The sequence below is a fragment of the Hypomesus transpacificus genome, unplaced genomic scaffold, assembly GCF_021917145.1.
Source record: "Hypomesus transpacificus isolate Combined female unplaced genomic scaffold, fHypTra1 scaffold_31, whole genome shotgun sequence".
NCBI lineage: Eukaryota > Metazoa > Chordata > Actinopteri > Osmeriformes > Osmeridae > Hypomesus > Hypomesus transpacificus.
Genome location: NW_025813837.1, coordinates 400,378 through 425,718, shown reverse-complemented (window position 1 = coordinate 425,718; position 25,341 = coordinate 400,378). Strand labels below are relative to the sequence as shown.

General features: G+C 49.5%; 1 protein-coding gene across 1 annotated transcript; it reads left to right on the top strand.

Moving 5' to 3' along the window:
• Positions 1 to 12: 12 nt before the first annotated feature.
• On the top strand, positions 13 to 21,430 carry susd2 (sushi domain containing 2). The gene is made up of 15 exons (XM_047016062.1): positions 13 to 119; positions 399 to 597; positions 834 to 982; positions 1,162 to 1,522; positions 1,840 to 2,041; positions 2,434 to 2,519; positions 2,721 to 2,989; positions 3,553 to 3,696; positions 4,544 to 4,702; positions 4,890 to 5,141; positions 5,891 to 6,169; positions 6,801 to 6,977; positions 9,668 to 9,764; positions 10,745 to 10,852; positions 20,635 to 21,430. Exons 1-15 carry the CDS (start codon positions 47 to 49, stop codon positions 20,666 to 20,668), a joined length of 2,589 nt encoding a protein of 862 aa, XP_046872018.1. The 5' UTR covers positions 13 to 46; the 3' UTR covers positions 20,669 to 21,430.
• Positions 21,431 to 25,341: the final 3,911 nt, after the last annotated feature.

Here is a 25,341-nt window from a genome sequence, read left to right as displayed (position 1 = left end):
AATGGGAAAAAACTTGTAGAAAAGATTATGCTCAGAAGTTTCTACCATGAGGACCACGGCGTCAACAGTGTGCATTTGTCTTCTTGGAATAGTGATATTTTGTATTTGGAATGTCATTGGTGAGTAACGTAAGCTAAATGTTGTGCCAGTTTTACTGTAGTGTAAACGTCACAATATTGGGAACAGTGGCACTCTCAGAACTTGAGTGGCACACAAATCAAAAGCAATAACCGAATTTCAGGAATTTTATCATGCTGTTGAAGTATTAACCTAGAGTCTTGGCGGCACAACTGCTTGGTAATCGTGTTATTATGGTCTATCCTTATTAATATATCTACATGAAGATCATAGTGTTGGTTTGTTGTGATTTTAAGGTGAGGTCGACGTTTCCTCTCTAGGTCTTTCATGTGAGAGTCGGTGTGGCGAGTCACATGGAGAATGCTCCTGCCACGCTACATGCGAGTCTCTCCAGGACTGCTGTGTGGACTATGGACAGTTCTGTCTCCAAATTGCCCCCTATTCAGCATCCATGTTGGGGGGGAGCACATTCATGCTCCTCAATGTCACCTTCGATCCAGGCCAGCAACTCCAATGCAGGTGTGTGTGTGTGGTCCACTCATGTGGTTCAAGCACTAGGTATCTCACAAACAAGGTCAGTTTATCCTTGCTATAGTAAACAGTAACCCCAAGTCATTTAAAGACTAACCTGAAGTTAAGATGCGTTGGGAATGTGTCGACCACACTACAGTTGAAGTGTCTCTGAGTGAGGTGGTAGGCTCACGACTGGTTCAGGGTTAGGGGGCTTAGTTCCTGGATCTCTGTGTGCGGTGCAGGTTCAGAGGTGAGGTTGTGACCGAGGGGTTCGTTGATCCAGAGGGCAGAGGTCACTGTATCTCACCCCTGCTGTACGAGACCGGCTGGGTTCCCTTCGACGTCTCCACCCATGGAGGCCCTTTCCATAGGTCCGGTGAGTATTTCTCAGGTAAGTTAACCCTATCCACAAAACAGAGAGAATGAGAATTCTAAACACCATTATAAAGCATCACTACACACATTACAACGTTTATTATCGTTTGTCATATGTTTATTACACGTTACACAATTGGACAACTACTAACATACTTTTTACATGCTTAACCAGCCTTCAACTTTATGTTACAGTCCATCCAAGTAAACTCGAACCAGCTTCCAGGCTGATCCTGGTGAATGCCACCCAGTGGCAGCATTATGGTACTGCAGGCACGGCCGGGGCCCTCAGCATGACCTGGAACCCCCCTGTGATAGGAGCAGAGAGGGTTGACGTGGAGCTGTGGGGCTACCGAGAGGTAGATACCAATACAGAGACGGGGGGGAACAGCTCAGCGTCGCTCAGGGCAGAGTGGACGTTCCTGTACTCCCTGGGGAGAGACCTCCCTAACAGTGGGAGCTTCAGTTTTGACCCCAGGCCCTCAGGGGTACCACACTCTGACTGGAGGCTGGGGAGTGTCCGTGTAGGCGCCAGCACGCACTCAGCTGGGGCCCGGTAAGCAGGGTTTATTTCATTCGTTTTTGAGGGTTTCTTGAATTGTTTTTTAATTAGAGGAAGTTTCAGTGCAGACCAAGGTTTCTTATGGGCCAGCTCTGCAATGGCATCAGAGTCGAGGAATACATTGGCATAAGCACAGAAATAGAACAGATTGAACATAAGTAAAATCACAAATTGTTTACAGTTGGTCTCAAATAAAGCCAACATGAGTGAACCAGACCCCGTAAAGGATTGTATTCAGGTTTAAACAAGGTTCATTGTGAATGATCTTTTATTTGGCCATGGTATGAACCATACTGTGCTTCCATGTTCAGAAACGTGCGGGCGGTGTGGAGCGGGGCCCACGCCCTGGCCTGGCACCTGGAGCCGGCCTTCAGGCAGGACTCTGCAGCCTGGGCTTGGGCCAGGTGCCTGGAGTGGGACGCCCAGGAGAGCAGCCTGCCTCGCTTCCTGGAGGAGGTCCCTGACTGCCCCTGCACGCTGGCCCAGGCTCGCGCCGACACCGGCAGGTTTCATGTAAGCACCCCGGGCCGTCGCCTCCTACAGCTCCACAACCATCCCCCTTTTCGTGACCGTCGTCCGTTGACGCCACTACGCAACGAACCACAGTCAAGAACTTGCTTAAGTCGGGCTAGTAATCAGAAGGTTGCCGGATCAATTCTTGGCTATGCCAAATTACATTGTGTCCTTGGGCAAGGCACTTCACCCTACTTGCCTCGGGGGGAATGTCCCTGTACTTACTGTTAATCGCTTTGGATAAGAGCGTCCGCTAAATGACTAAATGTAAACTATACCAGACCCGACCGTTGTGCTGAGATACCTCCCCTCTGGGCTTGGGTTGTTGCCATGGTGTTGCACTGTTGCTAGTTAACCAGATGATTGACGCTCTTGTTTGTCTGTTGTTTCAGACAGACTACGGCTGTGACATGGAAAAGGGGAGCGTGTGCACCTACCACCCTGGGAGTGTTCACTGTGTGAGAGCCATACAGGCCAGGTACAGACCAACTGTTTCCATAGGAACAGAGAGTGTATCAAGGTCTCATCAGTTGGTTTTGTTTATTTAATTTATCCTTACATGCAATATTTTTTTTCTGAAGCATTCAATGTCATCTGACGAAAGAAATATCTATAGTAGGAATAAGTTAAACATTCACACGCACATCTGTCACGTAGTGATAGCTCTCTTCATCTCAAGTCCCAGATATGGCTCAGGACAACAGTGTTGCTATGACAGCACGGGGGCCCAGGTCCTGACAGGGGACTCGATTGGAGGTAGCACCCCAGATCGGGCTCACGACTGGGGCTCGCCTCCGTACAGAGACCCTCCCCGGGTCCCAGGGCTCTCCCACTGGCTCCACGACGTGCTCAGCTTCTACTACTGCTGTCTGTGGTCCGACCACTGCCAGGTCTACTTCAGCCATCGGCCGTCCGCTGGTTGCCGTGCCTACCAACCCCCCAGGGCTGGTGAGAGGCTGGGGTGTTCCAGCACCCAGAATTGAAGTCTTTACAATTTACATTTACATTTAGTCATTTAGCAGACGCTATTATCCAGAGCGACTTACAGTAAGTACAGGGACATTCCCCCCGAGGCAAGTAGGGTGAAGTGCCTTGCCCAAGGACACAACGTCATTTGGCACAGCCGGGAATCAAACCAGCGACCTTCTGATTACTAGTCCGATTCCCTAACCGCTCAGCCAACTGACTCCCAATTTAGCATATTTACAATCCAGCATCTTTACATCCAGTCTTTTATCATTTAGTCTTTACAATGCAGCATCTTTACATCCAGTATTTACAATTTAGAGTATTTTTAATATAGCATCTTTATGTACAGTCTTTACAAAAGTGCCCTTACATCTAGAGTCTCCACAGCCAGTTCAGGAAACATGACTGTCGTCGTTTCAACCAAATCAGTTGACATGGACATTATGCGTCCTGAAATAAAGTCGGATTGAGCGTATGTACTTACTGCTACGAGGCCCTAAAACAAGCAGGTGCCGCTGCTTGAGTGTAGTTCTGTCCGACAGGCTCTGTCCTGGGAGACCCTCACTTCATCACCTTTGACGGTCTGGCCTACTCCTTCAACGGCCGAGGGGAGTACCAGCTGCTCCTGTCCCCTCGGGCGGGGCTGAGCGTCCAGGGCAGGACGGAGCAGGTCCGCCTCCAGAACGGTGAGGAAGCCCCCCCCCCCCCCCCTGAGCCCTGTCTCTCTGTCTGTGCATGTTTGTCATAACGGCAGTACTCGTATCATGTATTTGTGTAGCACAGACTGGAGACAAATGCGAGGGTTCATATCAGGACTGTTTGTACATGTGGTCTTTACTGCCAGTTTAGGAAATGTCTTGTCTTTTTGGTTTCGGTAATTTTTTTGATAAATGCGGTATGGTATGTACTGTATGTGATACGGCACAGTGTTCTGTGCCGGTCTGTGCATTGCTTCTCACTCTTGTCTGTTGATACTGACAATCAGAGAGATTTGAATTTCTGGAAGGATTGCAGCAATCTGATTTATTAAGCTGCTATTCTCCTGAAAGTGTTGTTTTCTATTTATTAAGAGGGTGTCCTTACCTGCAGACGTCCCACTGTCGTACGCGTTTGGTTTGACTTGATTCAGTCCTGTCAGGGGTACTTGTGGGAGTGAAACATCTTGGCAGCGTCAGAAGACTTATTCTATCCTCCAGTTTGCAGCCCTGTCTCTCCAGGGAGATCTCAGCTGGCTCGCGTCAAGTCCAGCTGCTGTCAGTGTTATTGGATGGGAGGTCCTCCAGACCAGTACCCCGAGCTAGTGACTTGAGACGGCCACATGTTAGCAGCCTTCTGCTTGCTCTCTGACGGCTGCCTGCAAAAACATCTGGGTTCTTGGAGATAATGCTGCCAAGACCTTCTAGAACAATCTTGTTGTAGATAAAGGAATCACACATTAGACGACAGCACTTGAAAACACCCTCAAAAAGTCTATCTGTGCATTTTTCTGTCTGGATCTATATTCATCTGCATGTGTGTGGGTGATCCCTTCAGGTACTCTAGCTCGGGCTACAAGGTTGTCCTCTGTGGCGATGAAGGAGAACACCTCTGATGTCATAGAGGTGCGCCTGGCGCTGAGGCAGGACCAGCTGCAAGTGCTGAGGAACCAGAAGGTTCTGTCCTTCTCCGAGCAGAGCTGGATGGACCTGAGAGGTGACGGAGCAGGGTAGACCCTTTGGAAATCGTCAAACCACTGTGTTTCCGGGGGAACGCAAGGCTGTGTCAGAGCGCAACACCTTCAGGGCTGTGTGTCTATTCACTATAAGACTTGTATGCATGCTGTTTTTGTCCCTCTCTTCTCCTCGACCCCCACCCCCCCTCCCTCTCTCTTCTCCTCAAGGGGTGTTCCTGTTCTCTCCGACCCCCCACAACGTGACCGTGACGTTCTCCTCTGGCGCGGCCGTGGAGGTGGCCGGCCGAGCGGGAACCATGGCGATCACCGTGCTCCTCCCGCCCGTGTTCACCAACCACACCCAGGGCCTGCTGGGCCAGATGAACTCTGACCCCGAGGATGACCTTCTCACCAGCCTGGGCGAGGTCATCCACCCTACCGACAGCAGCGCCGAGGACCTCTTTGCATTCGGAGCGAGCTGTGAGTACGATGGACAGGATATATAGAGCCCTAACCCCAAGACGGTGTTAACCAGCCGAGCTAAAGGCAGGGTTAGCAGAGTTTGCTCTGAGGGGTGGGAAGTCATTGTGAGGCTACAGGCATGGTCGCTTTTACGTGCCATGCAAGATGTTAGGATGTCAGGATCTCCTTTTTGAAGACTAATGTCCAAGTCTGAGCCACTGTTCTAGAATCTGATTGGAGGGTACACTCTGGCTGGGCCACATGTTAGGAGTTAGATTCGTTTTCATAGATCACAAAGTGGTATGAAGGGCTATGACCTCATCATGAGTCAGCCCACATGTTTGCAACCTGATGTTTGCCTGGCCACAGAATGTGTAAACACTGCATGAATAGCTGAGGTCCCCTCACTCTGGACCCCAGACTTCCATTGTACTTGATCTGTGGCCAGCATGTTTTATCCCGATAAAGATTTAACAGCATCTAGCCCCGTTCACTCACTAAACCACCCAGATCCAGATAGGACTTTCATCCTCATGCCAGGCCAGGGTTGGGATTATGGGTTCCCATACAGGGAACCTATGGTAATAATCCTCCTTGTTGGGCCATCTGGTTCCACTGTGATCCAGGCAGCAGAAATGGTGGATCTCTTAAGGGTCCCGACCGGGCCTCTGCACCTGCCCGGCTCATTCCGTCAGACCCGCCGGCTCTCTGCACTTGTGAACACACAGCAGGCGAAGTCCGCTCATTGTGTTTTCGGGTTTTTGCAGGGAACATCTCGGAGGAGACTTCTTTGTTCACCTACGACACCCAGCACCTCCTGGAGAGGTACTTCCGTCCTCCGAAGCACCACCCGGACTTCCTGCCTGCCTTCTCCGCCCCCGAGCCCCCAGCGGACCCTCTGGTGGCGGCCATGTTAGACCTGTGCTCTGGGGACGGCACCCAGTTCTGCAAGTACGACACCCTGACCCTGCGGAGCCTGGCGGCCGGCAACGCCACCCTGCGCTCCTACCAGGAGCTCCAGGCCCTGCGCCGAGACCTGCAGCCTGGTACGCTGTCAGGGAATTGAACCCACTGTCTGGGAATTGAACCCACTGTCTGGGAATTGAACCCACTGTCGGGGAATTGAACCCACTGTCGGGGAATTGAACCCACCGTCAGGGAATTGAACCCACTGTCGGGGAATTGAACCCACTGTCAGGGAATTGAACCCACTGTCAGGGAATTGAACCCACCGTCTGGGAATTGACCTTCCACATAGGATGGTGAGAATGTATCTGCTAGACCTTCAGGGGAGGAATCCCCTGACGTGTGTGGGGGTGTGTGGGTGTGTGTGTGAATATGTGTGAAATGATATATCCTCTTCGATTCTTCTTCGCTTCGATTCATATTCCTCTGGGTCATGAAGTAGTGCCGTGTGGCTGCAGAATAAATGATATGCAGTATAATACCACTGTAGAGTCAGATGGCTGAGCGGTGAGGGAGTCGGGCTAGTAATCTGAAAGTTGCCAGGTCGATTCCCCGCCGTGCCAAATGACGTTGTGTCCTTGGGCAAGGCACTTCACCCTACTTGCCTCGGGGGGGAATGTCCCTGTACTTACTGTAAGTCGCTCTGGATAAGAGCGTCTGCTAAATGACAAAATGTAAATAATATATCACACGTTACGTTGTGTCCTGCAGTCGTGTCCTGCGGCTGGCTGGCCGCACCCAGGCACGGTCGGAAGGAAGGAACACTCTACCTGCAGGGGGCGACGCTGAGGTTCTCCTGCCAAGACGGTTACCTGTTCTACGGTTCCTCAGAACGCACCTGCCTGCAGGACGGCACCTGGAGCGGAGAACCGGCCTATTGCTTAACGAGTAAGTTCCGGTGACGCCGTACGGTGTTCTGTTTTAGCAGTATCGAATACAGTCGCTCCGGTCATGATGTTTCGAAGTAATGGGATGGGTCTTGTGAACTGTGGGAACGGTGTCAGAGTATCGTTTATACGCTGATGCAAGAGTTTAATACCCGGGGGTGAGGTTTTACACAAGCGTCGTCTCGATTCCACCCGAATTCTCTCGACAGACGTTAAATGCGTTGTTTTTTTTCTACAAGCGTCTCTCCTGACCTCGCGTCTGACTAAGTTACTACGCTCACCTCACACGGGCACTGCTATCTCCACAGCTCTCAGAAATAGAAATGACGTTTTGCAGTCCCTGAAACCAAACTGGAGATCAGCTTTTAAGAGGCCAGGTTCTTTGAAAGCAGATATTTAGCTTGGCTACCCAGCCAGGCTATTAGACGAGCGGGCCTTACTGCTCTAGCTTGGCCTGGCTCTGGTCTCTCTCAATGGGAACCACCTGTGTCCTCGCGATGGCAGTCGGCTCATCCCCAGCAGATGCAGTACCCAGCTCAGGCCACCGGATGGCGACGTGTCCCTATGAGAACGTGGGTGGGGACCAGGTTACAGGACACGGGACTGTGTAGTCTATGTCTGACATGGCTACAGTCATTTTGTTCTCTCTCTTACTATCCGTTTCCTACGGGAGAGAACAGTTGGACTTGGAGATTCTCTCCAGCCATCCGTATAGCTATGTGCATGTGACAGCTTAGTTTTTTGGGGGGCAGGGGGGGGGGGCTTGTTGCACTGTATCTGTATTAAGTAACTATCACATTTGTTTTTGTTCTGTATCTCCATCCTCTTTTAATTATACTGTTAGCTGGGACTTCCTCTGGATAGCTATCAGCTGGCTGGTTCTCACATGATATCATTTCTGGAGGAGGGGCCCCTGGTCAGGTCACAGAGGGAGAAACCGGACTTGACTTCACCTCCTCCTCTTCCTTCGTATCTTCCTCCCTCCTCCGCCTCCCTCCTCGGGCTCCTCTCACCCTCGTCGTCCTCCTTCTCCACCTCGTTTGTTTCCTCTCTTCTGGCTCGTCCTCCCTCCTCTTGTCCTTATCTCTCTCTCTCCCCTCATCCTCCCCCTTTCCAAACCTCCTCCATCATGGGACATTTCCCCACCAAGGCTTTCCAGACGACACTTGACCTATTTAGGAGGAGTTAGCTGGACACACCCGAGAGATGATGACACAGGAACACGAAACACATGTGGACGCACACACACACACACACGTACCTGTCCTGCGAGGTTAGAGACAAGTGTTGCTTCATCTCTGCCAGGGTCATGTGAGTCTTTGGACCATGTAAATAAGGAAGTGGAGTCACTGTCTGCCTCCCTATCAACCACGAAAAAGCAGCTAGCAACGTATTGAACGTCGCCCTACCAGAAGACATCTCCTTTGTGGTCTTCTCTGTGTGCTTTAATAAGGCCCTGGTGACAGGCCACCTGACTGGCTGGGTGACACATCGTTGTGTCTGTTGAGGCTGGTCACTGCTGGAACTAGGGTTGTGATGAATGTGTGTCAGGACCTTGGTTGATCTCAATTTATGTTCTGTGAGGTAAAGATGAGTGAGTGTGTGTGTGGGGGGGGGGGCATTAAAGAAGGTCCTTGGAATGTTTTTGATCTCAGGGCAGTGAAACGACGTGGGGAGACTTTAAACAGTGGAAGGTTCCAGAGGCATCTGGATGAGCCAAGTCACGCTCTCCTGAAAGACTATATCACTGACGGAGAGTAAAGATGAATGAAACACTTTGTGATGGTGTTCTCACTGTGATACACCTAGGAAGGAGGGAGAACGACGACGACGGGGGGGGGGGGGGGGGGGGGGGGGGGGGTAGAGAAAAGAACAAGGGATTAAAAGACGTTTGACAGCTGCTGGGGAAAATTGGAGAGACCGATAAAAAGAGGAGCGAGAGAATTGAATGAGATGCTCCCTTACAGGCAGAAAGGAATAAAAAGCTATACAGTCAAAAGTGCTATACGAGAGAGAGAGAGCCGTCTCCTCTGTGACTTTGAAAACATCCTCAATGTTCTATAGCCAGCATTTTGCTTTTTTCTTGACTGTCTGTTGAACCAGAGCAGGGAGAATAGGGACTGTGCCTAACCACAGACATGGCAAGAGAGAGCTCGGTGAAGTCTTGTCTCGCGCTTCGTTGCATAGACCCACACAAACCATGCCCCCAGAGATCCAGATGAAGGGCAAGGTTAGCTGGTGAGGCAGAGTCTAACAGCTGTGGACAGCCGTGTCTGGGAGGCAGAGTGTGTAGGTGTTGGTGCTCTGGATGGCCTCACTTACCCAGGCCGGTAGGTGGACAGGCAGGTAAGCAGATTGATGGACAGGTAAGCAGACAGACAGACAGGCAGGTAAGCGGATTCACAACCAGACAGACGCTAATGAAGTATACTAAGAATCTCACCCCTGTCTATTCTCTGGAGACCCGACCTCAGAGAACTGGGAGCAGCAGTGAGATGCCCCAGGGTTGACCCGGACATGTTAGCTCCGACTGACCCCCCCCAGTCCCCCACAGACACCTGGCTCACAGCCCCACAGGCAGGCTGCGTATCTGGGTGACCTGCCGCACCAGAGCCCCAGGCTTCAGCCAGGCCTAGCAAGCAGATGGCCTCATCTCCAGTCTGTGTGTGTGTGTGTTTGTGTTTCTTCCAGACCATGTCCTAGGAGTTGTACTGGGAACAGCAGGCTGCCTCTCTGCACTCATAACCATGGGAGTGATGATCAAACTACACACCAGCAAACCGCTACGGTATGGCCACTCTCCCAGATTCTTTTGCTCTGCTCTCTCTCTCTCTCTCTCTCTCTCTCTCTCTCTCTCTCTCTCTCTCTCTCTCTCTCTCTCTCTGTTTTTCATTCGTCCTCTATCTTTTTCATTCGTTAATTTCCCCAGTCTCTATTTCAGTCACCAGTCAGCATGTTGAGACAATGACCTAGAGGTAAACGCACAGGTGTCTCCCCCCCCCCCCCCCCACCTCCTCCACCTCCTCCTCCAGCGTTCTCTTATCCTACCGTCCTCAGTACACCCTCATCCAGACCCACTGTCGGATCCTCATCTCCAGCTGCCTAGTCGTTAACAGCCAACGAGTCCCAGCCTCTCAAAACCCCTCTGATCTGATCAAACAATACAAGGCCCCCCCCCCCCCCCCGCCTACACACACAACCCCTCTCCCCACTCTGACAGGGGAATACACGCTACACGCCCCGTGGATAAACTCCTCTCTGTTGGGGAGAGGGGAAGGCTTGCTCCAGCCAACTCTGGGACTCATGACCCAAATGAAAGGCCTGTTTTTATGGGCTTCTACATTTCAGTTTGGGGGGGGTTCCCCCTCCGTCGCTCCACTGGGGAGAGAGGGGGAGGCCCCGCCCTCTGCTCCCAGCAGCCCCTGGGGCTGTACCGCTGTGCACTTTCAAAACGTGAGAGAGCAGGCCATGCACACCTGTGCGGTACTTCACAGGATTGTCACATACTTGCTGGCAGGTGGAAGAGAGAAGTGTCCAAGGTCTGTACCTGGGGGGGGGGGGATTCAGGTTTAGCCTCATCACCCCTGCCCCAGCCTCATCTCCCCTGCTTCCTATCCCAAGCCCCATTCTCATCTCCCCACCTCCAGCGTCATCGCCCCCGGCCAATATTTGAGTGTCCGAGGATGGGCAGCGTAGTGGTGAGGTGCTGTATTTGGTGTGGAGCTGGACCTGTGCTGTACCGTGTTTTGCCTTTCTGTCTTTTCATAGGAAAACTGGACCAACAGGAAGGAGTGGTCGAATTGGAACAGACCTGATTACCGTAGCAACACCAAACCCTGACCATGCTCGGTCATCATTAGCCCAGCAGGCTCTCCGGTAAACAAACCCGATTCTACCTCTCAGGATAAACAGAGATATGTTTACATCGTAAACAAACACGCATGTGATAGTAATAACTAATAACATTTCGGAGTTAGTGGTTTTTAGGTGTAGTTGAGCCTTTACAGACAGAATGTTTTTTTGTTGTAGTTTTTTCTGCTCTCGAAATACAAATGGATCTGGGCTGTGGTGGGTGATATCTGCTCCGTGTCTGGATTGAGTTACCGGTTGTACTTCTTTATCTGAAGAGTGTTTTGTTGCAAATAACATTGAGATATCATCTAGACAACCTTCTCCAATTCTCTCTTCATTGGTTCCAGGTGTGTGGAAGTCATGTTCCGTGTGTGTGTGTGTGTTGAACTTGATCATGTTCACTCCAAAAGACTGACTTGTTAGGTAACATAGAATAAGAATAATATCTGACACAGATCTCAGGCGTAGACCAGTGAGGGTTTGGTAAATCTCGTAATAATACAGATCAAGCGAGCGCTGTTCTGTATTACAAACAAACAAAACGAGGGGAAATAAAAACCAAATAGCCCAAATCTGTTCTTTCCTTTAGTGCTTGGCCGAGGGGGTGTCTGTGTTTAAGTGTATGCACAACTGGGAAGACCACAGGGGGATGTGATGGGACTCTGCCCTCACGCCACCCCTGGGACAACATCCCATCCCAGATTCCGTCGAGGGGTTGGGGGTTGGGGGCAGAGCTTGATCTGAGCGATGGGGGCGCAGGAAGGGACGAGGTTGAAGAGGAGGAAGGAGGTTGAAGGGGGGGGGGGCTAATGAAAGTAACCCGGTGGACGATGGGGGGACTTTGAAGTTCAGAGTGGTTCAGAGGCCAGCCGAGTCTATTAGCAGGGACAGGAAAACATGGTAGAGGGCTAGGGGGAGAGAGAGGCGAGAGAGGGAGGCAGGGGAGGGAGGCAGGGGAGAGAGGAACAGTAGCTCAGAGGCAGGGGAGAGAACAGTTGAGTCAGACAGATTAACTGCAGAGGTTTCATCTCAGAGGGGGCCTGCTCCGGGTGTTTAGGTATCTACTCCCCCCCCTCACTCCCCCCACGCTTATCTAGCTCTGCCCCCCCCCCCCTCCCCCCCCCCCCTCCCCATCACCACCTCGTAATTAGCCTGGTCAAAATCAAACGCAAATAAATGCTCTGTTAAAGTCTGCTTCTCTCCCAGGGGACACCCCCCCCCCCCCCTTTCTCTACTCACACACACACACGCATCTCTCACACGCACACAGAACTCACACACAAAACACTGACTTCTCTCAAATCCTCAGTTTTATCCCTTTAGTCACATGATTAGGGGGAGAATTCTGTAGTGGCTTTTAGGTCAAAGCCTTTTGTTTTTAGTGCTTCTGTTTCAAGTCTGGCACAGCTTTGCAGGTGCATATTGTTTCAGTTCTCTTTAAAGTCGCTCAAATCAATCTAAAGTCGCCTCGGGGGGGGGGGGGGCTCAATCACTAACCCAGACAGACAAGTCTGGAATAGTGTTGTGCTTGATTTACGATGCGAGCTCAAGCCCACTAGAAACTTGATTCCGCTCACTGAAACTCGATCCCTCTCGCAAAAAGGAACAAATCAAACAGTCTCCAACCTGGCCGACGGGCATGCCCGGCAAGCAAAATCAAACGTATCCAGCCCATTGTAACTCCCTGGCCTCAGCTCTGAACACGAGCCGTCTTGAAGCAGGAGCTCCACCTGAGGTAACCCCTCCATAGGACAGGATCCCCAGGGGGCCACGCTGCTAGACCTCTGCCCTCCAGCGTGGGAGCGCAAGCCTCCGCACTCCACACCCCCAGCGCTCTCTGACGTCTCTCTCCAGTGCCCCCCAGTCGCCCACCCTCCATACTGCCACCCCTGACTCCACATAGCCCCCCTCCCCACACAGAAGTGAGTACGCCACCACCACCTGGCTTTCCCCCAGCCGGCACCACCACATCTCTCATTCCTCGTCAGAGCCCCGATCGTTGAACGCAGGCTCACGTCATCCTCCCAGGCCACAGGAAAAGGCTCCACGACTCGTTTTACGGCACCACAGATGTGTGGCTGCAGAGGAGCGCGGAGCCCGGCCCGGGCCTACAGATCGCCCCCCCCCCCCCCCCGCCACGCCCAACACAGGAAGCCATTAAAGAGCAAATCAATCAGCCGGCGCTATGGTAACGGGTGGGGGTGGGGGGGGGAGAATAACCTCTGTGGAGCCATGTGTGGAGGGGCACGGAGCCAGGGGAGGGAGATATACAGGCGGAGCACACCAAATATAAACTCCTTGCAGGCGCTTGGAAACTTGTGTTTTCATAAACACACTGAGTGGAAGTGGGCTCCCGGTTTGGAGACATTGAAACGCAGAACGGGTTTCTCTGGCCAAAGATGAGGCGAAGGAGAAAAATACAAATGAAGAATGAGAGAGTTCCATTTTATTCCTCTTGGGAGGGGCGACTCTTTTCCAATGTCTCATCTGAGAATGTTTTTTAAAAAGGGATACAGTAACTTTCAAATAACATTTGATCCCTGATTCCCTGTAGATTTCTCTCGCAATTTCAGTGAAATGGCGACCCCCACATCTCTCCCTTGCACAAAGCTCGTCTAGAAGACAGATGACATGAATAAACATGGCCGACATACACATCTTCGCGGTCCACAAAGAAGTAATCAGCCCTCGTTTGCTTTTTTTTTTCTTTCTTCTCTTCTGGTTCCCTTTGAAGAATTTCATGGCTTCAGGACACAGTCTGAACTGCTCAGTGGCCTGTAGAACCGCCATCCACTTCACATAGCTCTCTGCTAACCGGGCTTGAAGTCGACATGCAACCGTGGCAACTTAATTCAATGAAACCCTATCAGATTCCAGATATACCCGCCATCTGGAGTGGTAGCCTTGTGTGGCCCCCTGCCTGTGCCACCGTGCCAAGGAAAACACAGGTCTTCATTTGTTGCTTTGCCCTCAGCTCAAGCCTCGCAGCGAAGCCGAACAGGTTGCACTCTTGAACGTTGCTGAGGTTATCAGTTCAGCCCTAACCCCTTTTTTTTCCAGTTTGTCCTTAGGTTCGCCGCAAAACGTTCTGTTGATAAACTGCTTTTACACCCGCTATCTTTGTCTCTGAACATTTCTTTCATGTTTTCCTCGGTGATGTGTGTACCTGCGGGGCCGGAAAGTTCTGTATAAGCCTAATATAAATGTATCCATTTAAAATACTTTTTTATATATTTTTTATATTTAACAGATGGGACAGACACCTAATGCAACCACATCATCCAGGTAGGAGAAACCCAGACATTGTCTCGTCTGTCCGCAAGGTTCCAGATATACAGTGTCTCCGAGTGCCGCAATATGAGAGCATTTTTTGTTCAGTTGCCTGTAGTTCATGACAGCACCTGCCTGGTTCCACAGAAGAAAGACTACTTCAGACACCGAGGGAAGTCCCCGTCAAACCCTACCCCCTCCTTCCCCCACCCCAATCCCAGGATTGAACTTTATTAGCCCTGGAATCCTCCCCAATTGTGGTGCTTTACAGACAGGCTCACCTACTGGAACCATACAGCGATCCAGAATCCAAGAAGGAGAGAACTACAAAGGTTCAGCCTTTCTCACTGTTAGGGTTTTCCCCTCTCTATATCACGCCCAAGAGGAACTTACGACACACGCACCTACATCTATACACACACACACATATATACCTACACTCACACACACACATATATATTCCTACACACACGTAAACACCAACACGCACATATTATACCTGTACCTACACACACACACACAATCCTACGCACACACACAGCTTTGGTGAGCTCTGGTTATCCAACAGTATGTCTAACCAGTCCAGACAGGAGAATCTCTGTCTTATTTGCAGTCGTCCAGCAGATGTTCAGTCGTCGTGGTTCACTGTCTTGCTACACACAGACGCCCCACTGAGTGACTGCTGTCAACGATCGAATTTTGCAAATCGTGAAATACGTGGATGCCCTCGATTTGCCCGTGTGCGTACGTGTTCACAGGTGTGCGTGGGCGCGCGCGTTTTGGTGAATGCACATGCATGTGAACGTTTTCTAGATTTCCTCCCTCTCCCCCCTCTCCCTCTCGAACCCCCTCACCCACTCCCGTCTCTCTGTCATTATCCATTCTGAGCACTATGACTCACTCACTGTTTGTTCGTTCTGGGTCACTGTGCGTCAGGTCCTATGGGATCATACATATTCATGCCCTCGTCCCTGCTCTGCACAGACACACAGAGACAGACCCAATCACACACCCAGTCACAAAACGTTCTGTGGTAAGGTACTAGACGCTGCTAGATCTAGAAGGTTCCACAGAGTCGAGCCGAGTCCAGCACACTTTTACTGTAGAACTCTTCATCAGAGGATAATTGTTTTCAGTCCATCTGACCGTGCTGTCACATTGTGTGCGTCTGTTTTACAGAGCATGTTACACACTGCAGCTACAGCGTGGCGTTGCTTGTGAAGTTTTCGCCGGGACGTTTGAGAGCGCGGTGTCGCGTGTGGGAGGGCTGTCAGAGGTTGCTGAGGTAGCGGCACAGAGGGAGTTGTGTACTGGATGGGAAAGAGGCACGGAAACACTGACAGAACATTATCATGGTTGACTAGTACCGTGACTCACTAAAAAGTACTATAGTTCACTAACTAGTACCATGACTCACTAAAAAGTACCATAGTTCACTAACTAGTACCATGACTCACTAAAAAGTACCATAGTTCACTAACAAGTACCACGACTCACTGAAAAGTACCATTGTTCACTAACAAGTACCATGACTCACTAAAAAGTACCATTGTTCACTAACTAGTACCATGACTCACTCAAAAGTATCGTTTACTAATTAGTACCATGGTTGACTGCCTGATACCCTACAGAGGCTACCCTTGCGTCTGTGTAAAACTGAGGCATGGCAAATTTACAAACTTCAAAGCAAAACCACAATGTCCATCTGTCTGCCAGGACATGGAAAAAACATTCTGGCATATTAGATATTATCATGGCTTCAGAGAAGACGTGTTGAGATGAAGTCTGGATCTGTGTTTCATCCTCGGATGCTGCCGATGTAAACATTGCCCCCCCTCACCCCCCAATTCATCTCCCTCACCCCCTTGAGGAACCCATGGATCCCATGGTATGGTCCTCATCAGGAACCCCACAAACACACACCATAACTCCCCCTCCACTCTGCACTCTAGTTTGACAGGGCACTCATCAGTCTGTTTTGCGGCAATGTTGAATTTAAACATTGCGGGGGGGGAAGAGGACTGATGTTGGAGCAAAATCTGTCCTCAACGTACCCTACACCGACCCCAACAGACCCCGAAGCTGTTTATAATTGAGAGAAACTACATTTGCGACAAGCTCCATTTGGCAAAGGAAACCTTTCTAAACAAACCATCGAAGGCCGGACTCAGACAGTTCTCACAGAAAAAAAAAAGAAAACGTGTCGCAAATCCAAGGGAACATGTGAACAGGATTTCCACTTTTTAGAAAACAAGACTGGTTCTGTGAATAACCGGGGTTGGAGCAGTCATTCCACCCTAGTGGTCGGTCAAAGGTTAAAGGTCATGTTGTTCACTGAAAGCCTGGTTAGCTCAACTCAACTGCAACACCAAAGCACAGGTCCCCTCCAATGCTCACTGCAGTGTGCTGGATACTTAGAGGATTTGCAGATCAAAGTGTTGAATCATACCTTTCTCCCTCCCTCTCTCTGCCTCTCTCTAGCGCTGTCTTTCTTTTCTCTGTTTCGATCTTTGTTTTTCTTTCTCTTTGTTTCTGTCTCTCTCTCTCTCTCTGTCCTCTATATTTCTCAGCCCCCTCCCTCGCCTTCTCCCGCTCCAACTCTCCCTCTCTCCGTCTCTCTCCATGTGGTTTAGATTGTTTTGTGCTATACTGGTGTGCGGTGATGTCCACCTTCCTTAGCGTGGTTTTTACAGGCATTAGAACACAGGACGGCCATTTTTTTTTGACAGGAAGTGCTGCGTGAAAATGGCTGCATTCCATAACAACTCGGATGGAACAATGATGGTGATGATGGTAATGAGATGATGAGATGATGATAATGGTGACAAGGATATTGGTTGTGGTGATGACCTATGTCTTTCTCCAGATCTAGAGAGAACTCTATCTCGGGCCAGGTGGAGATTTTCCGGTTAGATATTCTCTGTTTATGTTATGCTCCAATAGTTTGTGCATCCATACCAAGTCCCGACCGATAAGATTTGACCCAGACACTTACATTTGTCACTGAAGGCAGCAGCAACACTTCAGCTCCTGAACACGGCCTACAAAGTAGCACCTTACTATGCAGGACGTTACATTCTTGAACTTATATACCTTTCAAATGTAATTTATTGAAACGTATTCCCACAAACCATTTTTACTGATAAAACTAAAGGCTTTCATAACGACTCTCTCTACACCACTATCTGTCTCTCTCAGTCTCTATCACTATCCCCTTCTCTCTCTGTCGTCCCCCCCCCCCCCCCCCCCCCCCCCCCCCCCCAGTTCTAACAGAGGTAAAGCACAGCAGCCTTATAATAACCAGACATTCCAGAGGGTGTCACCCCGGGCGCTTAATTAGAGGGCTGGAAGGTAGAAAGAGAGAGATGGATGGATGAGTGAGTGAGATGGATGAGTGTCAGAGAGAGACAGAGAGAAAGAAAGAGGGTGCCGTGCTGTGCAGGTGGCTAGGTTTAAACATGAGCTTTAATCTTATAGCTTTGAACCAGGGCAGGCTCAGGGGGGATGTCCGGATAGAGAAGAACAGGGGGCTTTGAGGGCGAGGGAGGAGTTGTGAGTGCGTGCGAGTGTGTGTGTGTCAGAGAGAATCTGGGGGTGGGGGGAGTCGAGATATGGCCAGGGGGAATCGTTTGTCAAGAGGACCCCCACTTCAATGGTGTGTGGTGGGGATGGCCCGTGACGGTTATGTGTGTCTGTAGTGTGTGCGCCGCCACTAATCATATGGATCATACATGCTGCATACACACACGCACATACGCACTCACAGACAACAACCAGATGCCTTGCTGAGTCAGTACACTGACTCACTGTCACCCCTATAGGAAGATAATAGGCAGAAATTTGTGTGTGTGTGTTGATAAGATGAGTAAGTTCCAGCTTGGGTTCCAGAACCCAAGAGCCACTCTGTTTCCTGTAAGAAGGATGGAGGGTCGGAAGGATGGGGGAATGGAAAGTTGGGGGGATAGAGGGATGGAGGGATAGAAGGTTGGAGGGATAGAAGGTTGGGGGGATAGAAGAATGGAGGGATAGAAGGTTGGAGGGATAGAAGGTTGGAGGGATAGAAGGTTGGAGGGATAGAAGGTTGGAGGGATAGAAGGTTGGAGGGATAGAAGGTTGGGGGGGTGGAAGGATGAGGGGATAGAAAGGGATGCAAGGAGGCTACTGTAACTCAAAAAGACCACAAGGAAATCACCCAGGAAGCGTGTACTGACAGGACTGTCTCAAACACACAGACACAGACATAAGGGAAACAAAGGCAGAGTGCTTCCTACGCAGACTCTTACTAGCTGTTGAATCACTGCTGGATCAGAGATTGATATCCAGCAGAGTCCTAGGTTATGGAGCAATTGTAGGATTTGTAAAATGATACTGTTGGTGTGGTCTATAGGAGCTGAATGCTGTGGCAGTTCACCTTTACGTAATAATTTGATGTATTATGTCCTTGACATTAGCCAGCATTCACTGAGCAGCCATGGTTGTGGATATAGACTAATTAAAGCAGCTGATAATCCGCCTGAACAGACTGACTAAGTGAACAAACCCAAGGATCAACTAAATCCAAACTAGACGTTCATTATTTCAGTCAAACGGGATTCGTTTGATACTGTACATTTAGAACTGTGGGTGTTTTATTAGCTCCTGCCCACTCGTGTTTTTACCATTGAATCAGTCCATGATGTCATTTTGAATCATGTTTGGCAAGCTAGCCATAAGACAACACAGTGCGGGGCGGTCGCTTAGCGGTTGGTATCTTCGGGCTAGTCTGTTACATGTTCTTGAGAAGGGCAAACACCCTGCCTGGTCTCTGTGTTGGCATGCCCTCCTCGAGCCCTGAGGTTTGGACCAGCATCATGAGTGTGTGGAGGCCGCTGAGATCATGACGGCTAGCTATTTTCAGGTTATGACTGTTTTCCTCACAGACAGGGTTGGTATACTGGCTCAGTCTGATACAGACAGGGTTAGTATACTAGCTCACTGTTACAGACAGGGTTAGTATACTAACTCACTGATACAGACAGGGTTAGTATACTAGCTCACTGATACAGACAGGGTTAGTATACTAGCTCACTGATACAGACAGGGTTAGTACACTAGCTCAGTCTGATAGAGACAGGGTTAGTACACTAGCTCACTTATACAGACAGGGTTAGTACACTAGCTCACTTATACAGACAGGGTTAGTACACTAGCTCACTGATACAGACAGGGTTAGTACACTAGCTCAGTCTGATACAGACAGGGTTAGTACACTAGCTCAGTCTGATACAGACAGGGTTAGTACACTAGCTCACTTATACAGACAGGGTTAGTACACTAGCTCACTGATACAGACAGGGTTAGTACACTAGCTCAGTCTGATACAGACAGGGTTAGTACACTAGCTCAGTCTGATACAGACAGGGTTAGTACACTAGCTCACTTATACAGACAGGGTTAGTACACTAGCTCACTGATACAGACAGGGTTAGTACACTAGCTCAGTCTGATACAGACAGGGTTAGTACACTAGCTCACTGGACTCAGACAGGGCTCTCTTGCTCGAGCAGCATGCATACACAAGGGGGCGCTGCTGTGCCCTCAGCATGGGGACAGATGTTGACACACCAAGAGGACAGAATAGCCCAGATCCTTGGCTCTGCGTGTCTGGTGCACCTGCGTCGTCTTCCATGGTGACGGTCAGCACAGAGTAGAAAACACCTACGATTGATTTGTTTTAACGTTCAAATAAAAATAAACGTGTTATTTAGTGTACCAACGAATGAGTGTGCCAAACCTAACTTTGTGTGGCATGTTTCTCCGGTCTTCTGTGAATGCAGGTGGGGTGTTGTGTCGTTGGATAAGGCTGTTTCTTTTGCCACTGTTTTAATGCAGTAAATATTTAGAGGGGGTAATTGTGTCTTGTTCACTTTGTCATTCAGTTGAGACCAAGTACAGAGCTACTCTCTTTTGAGTACTGTCAAAACAGTGGGGAGGGTATAGCTTAGTGGTTAGAGCATTTAACTGCAGATCAAAAGGTCACAGATTCAAAGATGTCACACGTCTTTTTGGGTAAAGACGTTGGCTGAATGAATATTACAGTTACTGTAATATTCTGTATACATATTATATGTAATACTGTAATTATTCAGATATTACATGGAGTATTCATCCCCTAAATTACTGTTGCATGAGCTTGGAGTGCAATCTGTTAATTAATCATTGGGGTCAAGTTCTATTGAGAATTTCAAATAGTTTTTTCAGGAAATATTTTACTAAGGGTCCCCCTTGAGTAGTTCTACGTAATAATTATACATAGGCTACTGTTAGACTCTGGCTAAAATGGGACAGGTTTATTTACAGATAATGATACCTCTCTCTTGCTTCTTTCTGGAAAATCCTGACCAAAGTTAATCAAATTGTTATCTGAAATTGTTTTCTAAAATCAACATAATGATGGAAAAGAAAGTCAAATCGCACTAGGGAACTACGCTGATAAGCTATTCCCTCTCTCCCTCCCTCTTTCCTCCCTGTCCTCTCCTCCATGCCCAACTCTGCAGGTTGAATCTATTGCCCCGATTTCCTGTCACATGATTCGAAATAGGATCCCTTCTATGTACTATCTCTCTTTCGTCTGTGAAGTGAAGACCTGCCTTGAAGTTCCCAGACTTTTAACGCAGACCCAGACCGACACCTCCCCACAACGAATCCACGCATCCGTCCGCGAGGGCACTTTCGAATCCATTCACCTGCGACCGAACACTCTGCTTGCACGAAACACGTCCGTACTCCAAGTCCCGCGCACCAGATCTGGCGATGGATTCCCCATTGACTATCTCCTCTGCGCTTTTCCTGGCTGGGGTTCTATCTACGACAGCCTTTAAACACTTCGAGACTGGTAAGTTTGATAACTTTTTTCTTTTGTTGTTTCTTCTTGTCCTTGGGGAGTCATATAGGCTGCTACTGCGATTTAATCGGAGACTAAGAAGTGTGAGGCGGGACAATGCATTGTTTGATTTGAGCATATTAGTTTATTAAATCATTTTTTAGACACGTGACTGAAATATGATGTACATCTCGCAATACAATGCAGTCTGTTTTAGGCCAGTTCACATCAAGACAAAACATGTCTTTTTTTTAGGCTATAGCTGTCACGAACTGTCACGATTTGGATGTTTTGCTCTGAAGTCTAGACGCGCTCTACATCTGCCCTTGACATTTAAGTCTAGATCTGCTACTTAATAGCCTACAAGACGAGTAACTACGGCTAGTTCGTTTGTTTTACTGCACATTGCAGTAATAATTGTTTATAAACTGTCCTGTTGTTTATCATTATGTCCACCCCGTAGCATATCCCCCCCCCCCTCCCACATACACCAATTTAGACCTATTTCTGTGAGTGATGCTTCACTTGTAATGCACAAAAACAGGAATCCGTCTTGTCATCTACTCACGGTCTCCTACAACTACAAGCTCAAACAGCGTGTGACACTGCGGAAAACTCTGTCTTCCAAATGATTCAAACGGGGACCGTGTTCCGTCTTTTATGAAACCCTGAATCCTATTTCACAGAAATCGTTTCATTTTGAATTTTTAAATAATGGCGACCACATAAACCGAACTTTCTGTGATGTGTTTCATACGGAAACAGCAGATACTCATGCTGTCCTTTTTAATTTTCTGTCTCTTAATTATACCCTTTGATTCAAATGAGAGGTCCCGCCATCTGGGCTGGTGGGTAACTACTCCCATGTGTAGCTATGTATTAACGATGTATTTAAAGACACAGTTCTGCCCATCGTCAAACCGACAAAAAAACAAGTGAAGCATATGTGAACCATTGAATGTGAGTGGGCTACAATAAAATTATCAATATCTTTTTTTTTAATAGGTTGTTTACATCTGAAAATGTATCAACTTCTAACAGATTTATATCACACGAATACACTAACACACAGACACCCACTGTCACACACATGCACACACACACCGAAACAATGGAAAGGACTGCAACATGTTCATGTCTTGAAGGGAAAACTGTAATGAGGAGTGTTATAGAGACAACCCAAACATCAGGAGGGTGTTGAAGACAGGACACCCTCATTTCCTCCCCCCACATCCCCCTCTCCTGGTCACTCAAGATGCCCTTGGAGAAAGGGTCTCCCCCCAGCCCCGGCCATAACCCTGGCACCCCCCCCCCCCCTCCACACACACACACACACCCACGCACACACGCACACACAGTGGAACTGGAAGCCATGTGCTGTCAGAGCTGTCACTAGCAGGTGTAATTGACTTGTGCTGAGAGACGTTAATACGTGAACGAGCCTGTGTCTAGGAACAAGCCAGAGCTGGTTATACAGAATTACTTCTGTTTGTAGACGGTCCTGTTTAGGGGATTTGTGATGTTTGGAGGGGTTTGACAGAGGTTTGACAGTTTTTGTTGTTGTCGTCGTTGAAATCATGCTCATGACTGAACGGCACTGCATCCTGTTCTCGTATTTCATATATGAGAGATCCTTACAGGCTGTGGTGCAACTTGGAAAGTGTGAATGTGTGTGTGTGTGTGTGGTAGCATTCTTTTTCAAGAGGAAGGACAAAACTCTCAGAGAGCGGTTAACAACGACGACACTTAAAAGCAAAAACAACAACGTCAACTCGCATCAGCATTCGAGGAATCTGAACCGGCGATGTTTTGTACAAATGTTCGCAGAGCTCCCAGAGTGTGAAGCGGTTTGAACGTTCTGAATATCTGTTTTTAAAAGGCAGTGTCGTCCCAGGCAATCACGATCTGGCGTCGTTTGGCTCGGTCTTAAAACAATTGAACATGGAGGGGCACCAGGTTCATGTGTCCTCCTTGGGGCCTGCCAGGGCTTTGAAACACACATGCATGACTTGACTTGTAAGACTGGGCTCGTATGACATGAGTGTTCTGTCTCCCTCCTGCTCTCTCGCCTTCATGTTAACTGACATGCAGCATGTGAAACCAACAGCATGCTCACCTTAGCCTTATCAGGAAATGACCTCAGAGCCCGACTAGCTTTCCTTCTGTCTCTCTTTCTCTCTTCTTTCTTTCTATTTAAATGTCTTATCCCATTTCTTTCTTTCCGTTCCATCTCTGCTTCTCCCCCTCCCTCCATCTCTCCAGCAGGGAGAGTGTGTGCAGTGATGATGCTTCCAGTGGAGCAGACAGTCTGTGGTTGCGGCAGTGAGGGCCTTCCTGTCCCTCTCTCTCTCTCTCTCTCTCTCTCTCTCTCTCTCTCTCTCTCTCTCTCTCTTCTCTCTCTCTCTCTCTCTCTCTCTCTCTCTCTCTCTCTCTCTCTCTCTCTTGTTTCTTGCTTTTCTCCATGTTTCTCTCTCTCTCTTGCTCTTTCTCCTTACCTTGTGTCTCTCTCTCTTTGTCTCTCTCTCTTTAATCCTTCCTTGCGCCGTCTGTCTCTTTCTCCCTCTCTCTCTCTTTCTCTCTGCTTCCCTTCTCATCTCTCTCTCTGTCGGTCTGGCTCGCTCCACTCACACCATCAGGCTCCCTGTACCTTCAGCCTCACCTCAGTGAGCACTACTTCCACGGTGAACAGACAGGACGCGTGATTGGTGCTTCAGAGCAAGGCCCCTTCCCCAGACAGGACAGCAGGACTTGTGATTGGTGCTCAGTACCTTGACCCCTGTGTGTTGACGTGTGTGTGTGTGAGAGAGAGATAGAGTCAGTATGTGAATGCAGAATGGATTGTGACGTTCTTGTCAGCTTTTCCGCTTGTAACTCCAGGGCTTGTCAAGTTTTAGTGCCGACCTGTCAGTGTGTGTGCGTTTGTGTCTGTGTGTGTGTGTGTGTGTGTGTCTGTGTGTGGTTAAGTGGAAGGTTCAACTGTGAGGGCTTAGCCTAAGCCATCTGGAGGACTTCATAAACTCTGTGTTCCTGCTCGAGTTTTTAAAGGGGTCATGTTTAGTCATGCCCTGAGGTCTTGCATCCTCTGCCCTGATACAAACACACACACACACACACATGCGCACACACATGCGCGCACACACACGCACACAAACACTGTCCTCTACCCCAGGTGTTGCTTTATCTCTCTCTCCTCTCTCTCTCTCTCTCTCTCTCTCTCTCTCTCTCTCTCTCTCTCTCTCTCTCTCTCTCTCTCTCTCTCTCTCTCTCGCTCAAAGACACACACACACGCCTGGTCTGGATCTGCTTATTACGGGCCCCTCCGTGCTCTGGTAAATGTAGCCCAGCAGTGTGGGTTATGACTGGGCCGCTTCGCCATCAGAGGTAGACAGAAGGACCTCTGTGTGTTGCTGTCTTCCAGGAGAGGATAATGACAGGCCGGCTTCCAGCCCGGGGACATGTGAGCAAGTGTTGTCAGAGTGGAGGGAGCAGGAGGGCAGGTGTGGGGGGGGGTGGCACCGGAGCTCAGATGTCGGCCTGATAACCTCCCCCCCCGCCCCCCCAATACCGGTGTCTGTGCTGTGACAGGGAGAGAAACCACGGAGGATGCAGTAGATTGGGAAGTGTGTGTGGGTGTGGGTTGATGTCTATCTTAGCATCCGGGAGGAGGTGGAGTCCAGGCTCCATCAGCATCTCTCTCTGCTGCTCAGAGCTCTGTTCCTGACACCACCTACCCCCCACCCCCACGACACCCCTCCACTGCCCCCCCCCCCCCCTCCCCATCTCACAGATGGAGCCCCTAATAAATCCGTAACGGCATGTCAAAGCATGTTAACTTCAACAAGAAAACAAAACGCAGCAACAGAACCAACACCCCTACGGCCAGGCAACAGCTGGTCTCCAGCAGGCGCACAGCTATCCAGGCACTAGCGTACGCTGGCTGCTGCAGTAAGAGGGGCTAGGCTATGCTAGCTCACGCTAGGCTAAGCTGCTAGGTTAGGCTAATGTAATATGGATAGTGCTGACCTAACATAGCTTAGCTGAGGCTAGGCAATTTTACACCAGGCTATAACATGGTTTTGTATGAGACGTGAAAGAGCAAAGTGGGAACAAACATCTTCTGTGACTACAATTCCCTCCATCCATCCATCCTCCCCTCCCCAACCTGCATCACCACTTTAGCGCAGGATACTCCTTTTTTACTTGGCGGGATATTTGTTGAATTTGGCATAGAGGATGACAGAGGGAAAAGAAAATGTTTGGCTAGTGTCATGCGGCTTCGCGTCCGGCCGCTGGCCAGCTACTTCTGGTGACCCCGGGTGGTGCTCTCTAGAGGTCACCTTACGGACAACGCCCTGCTGACCGCCGTGCCAAAGATGGACGG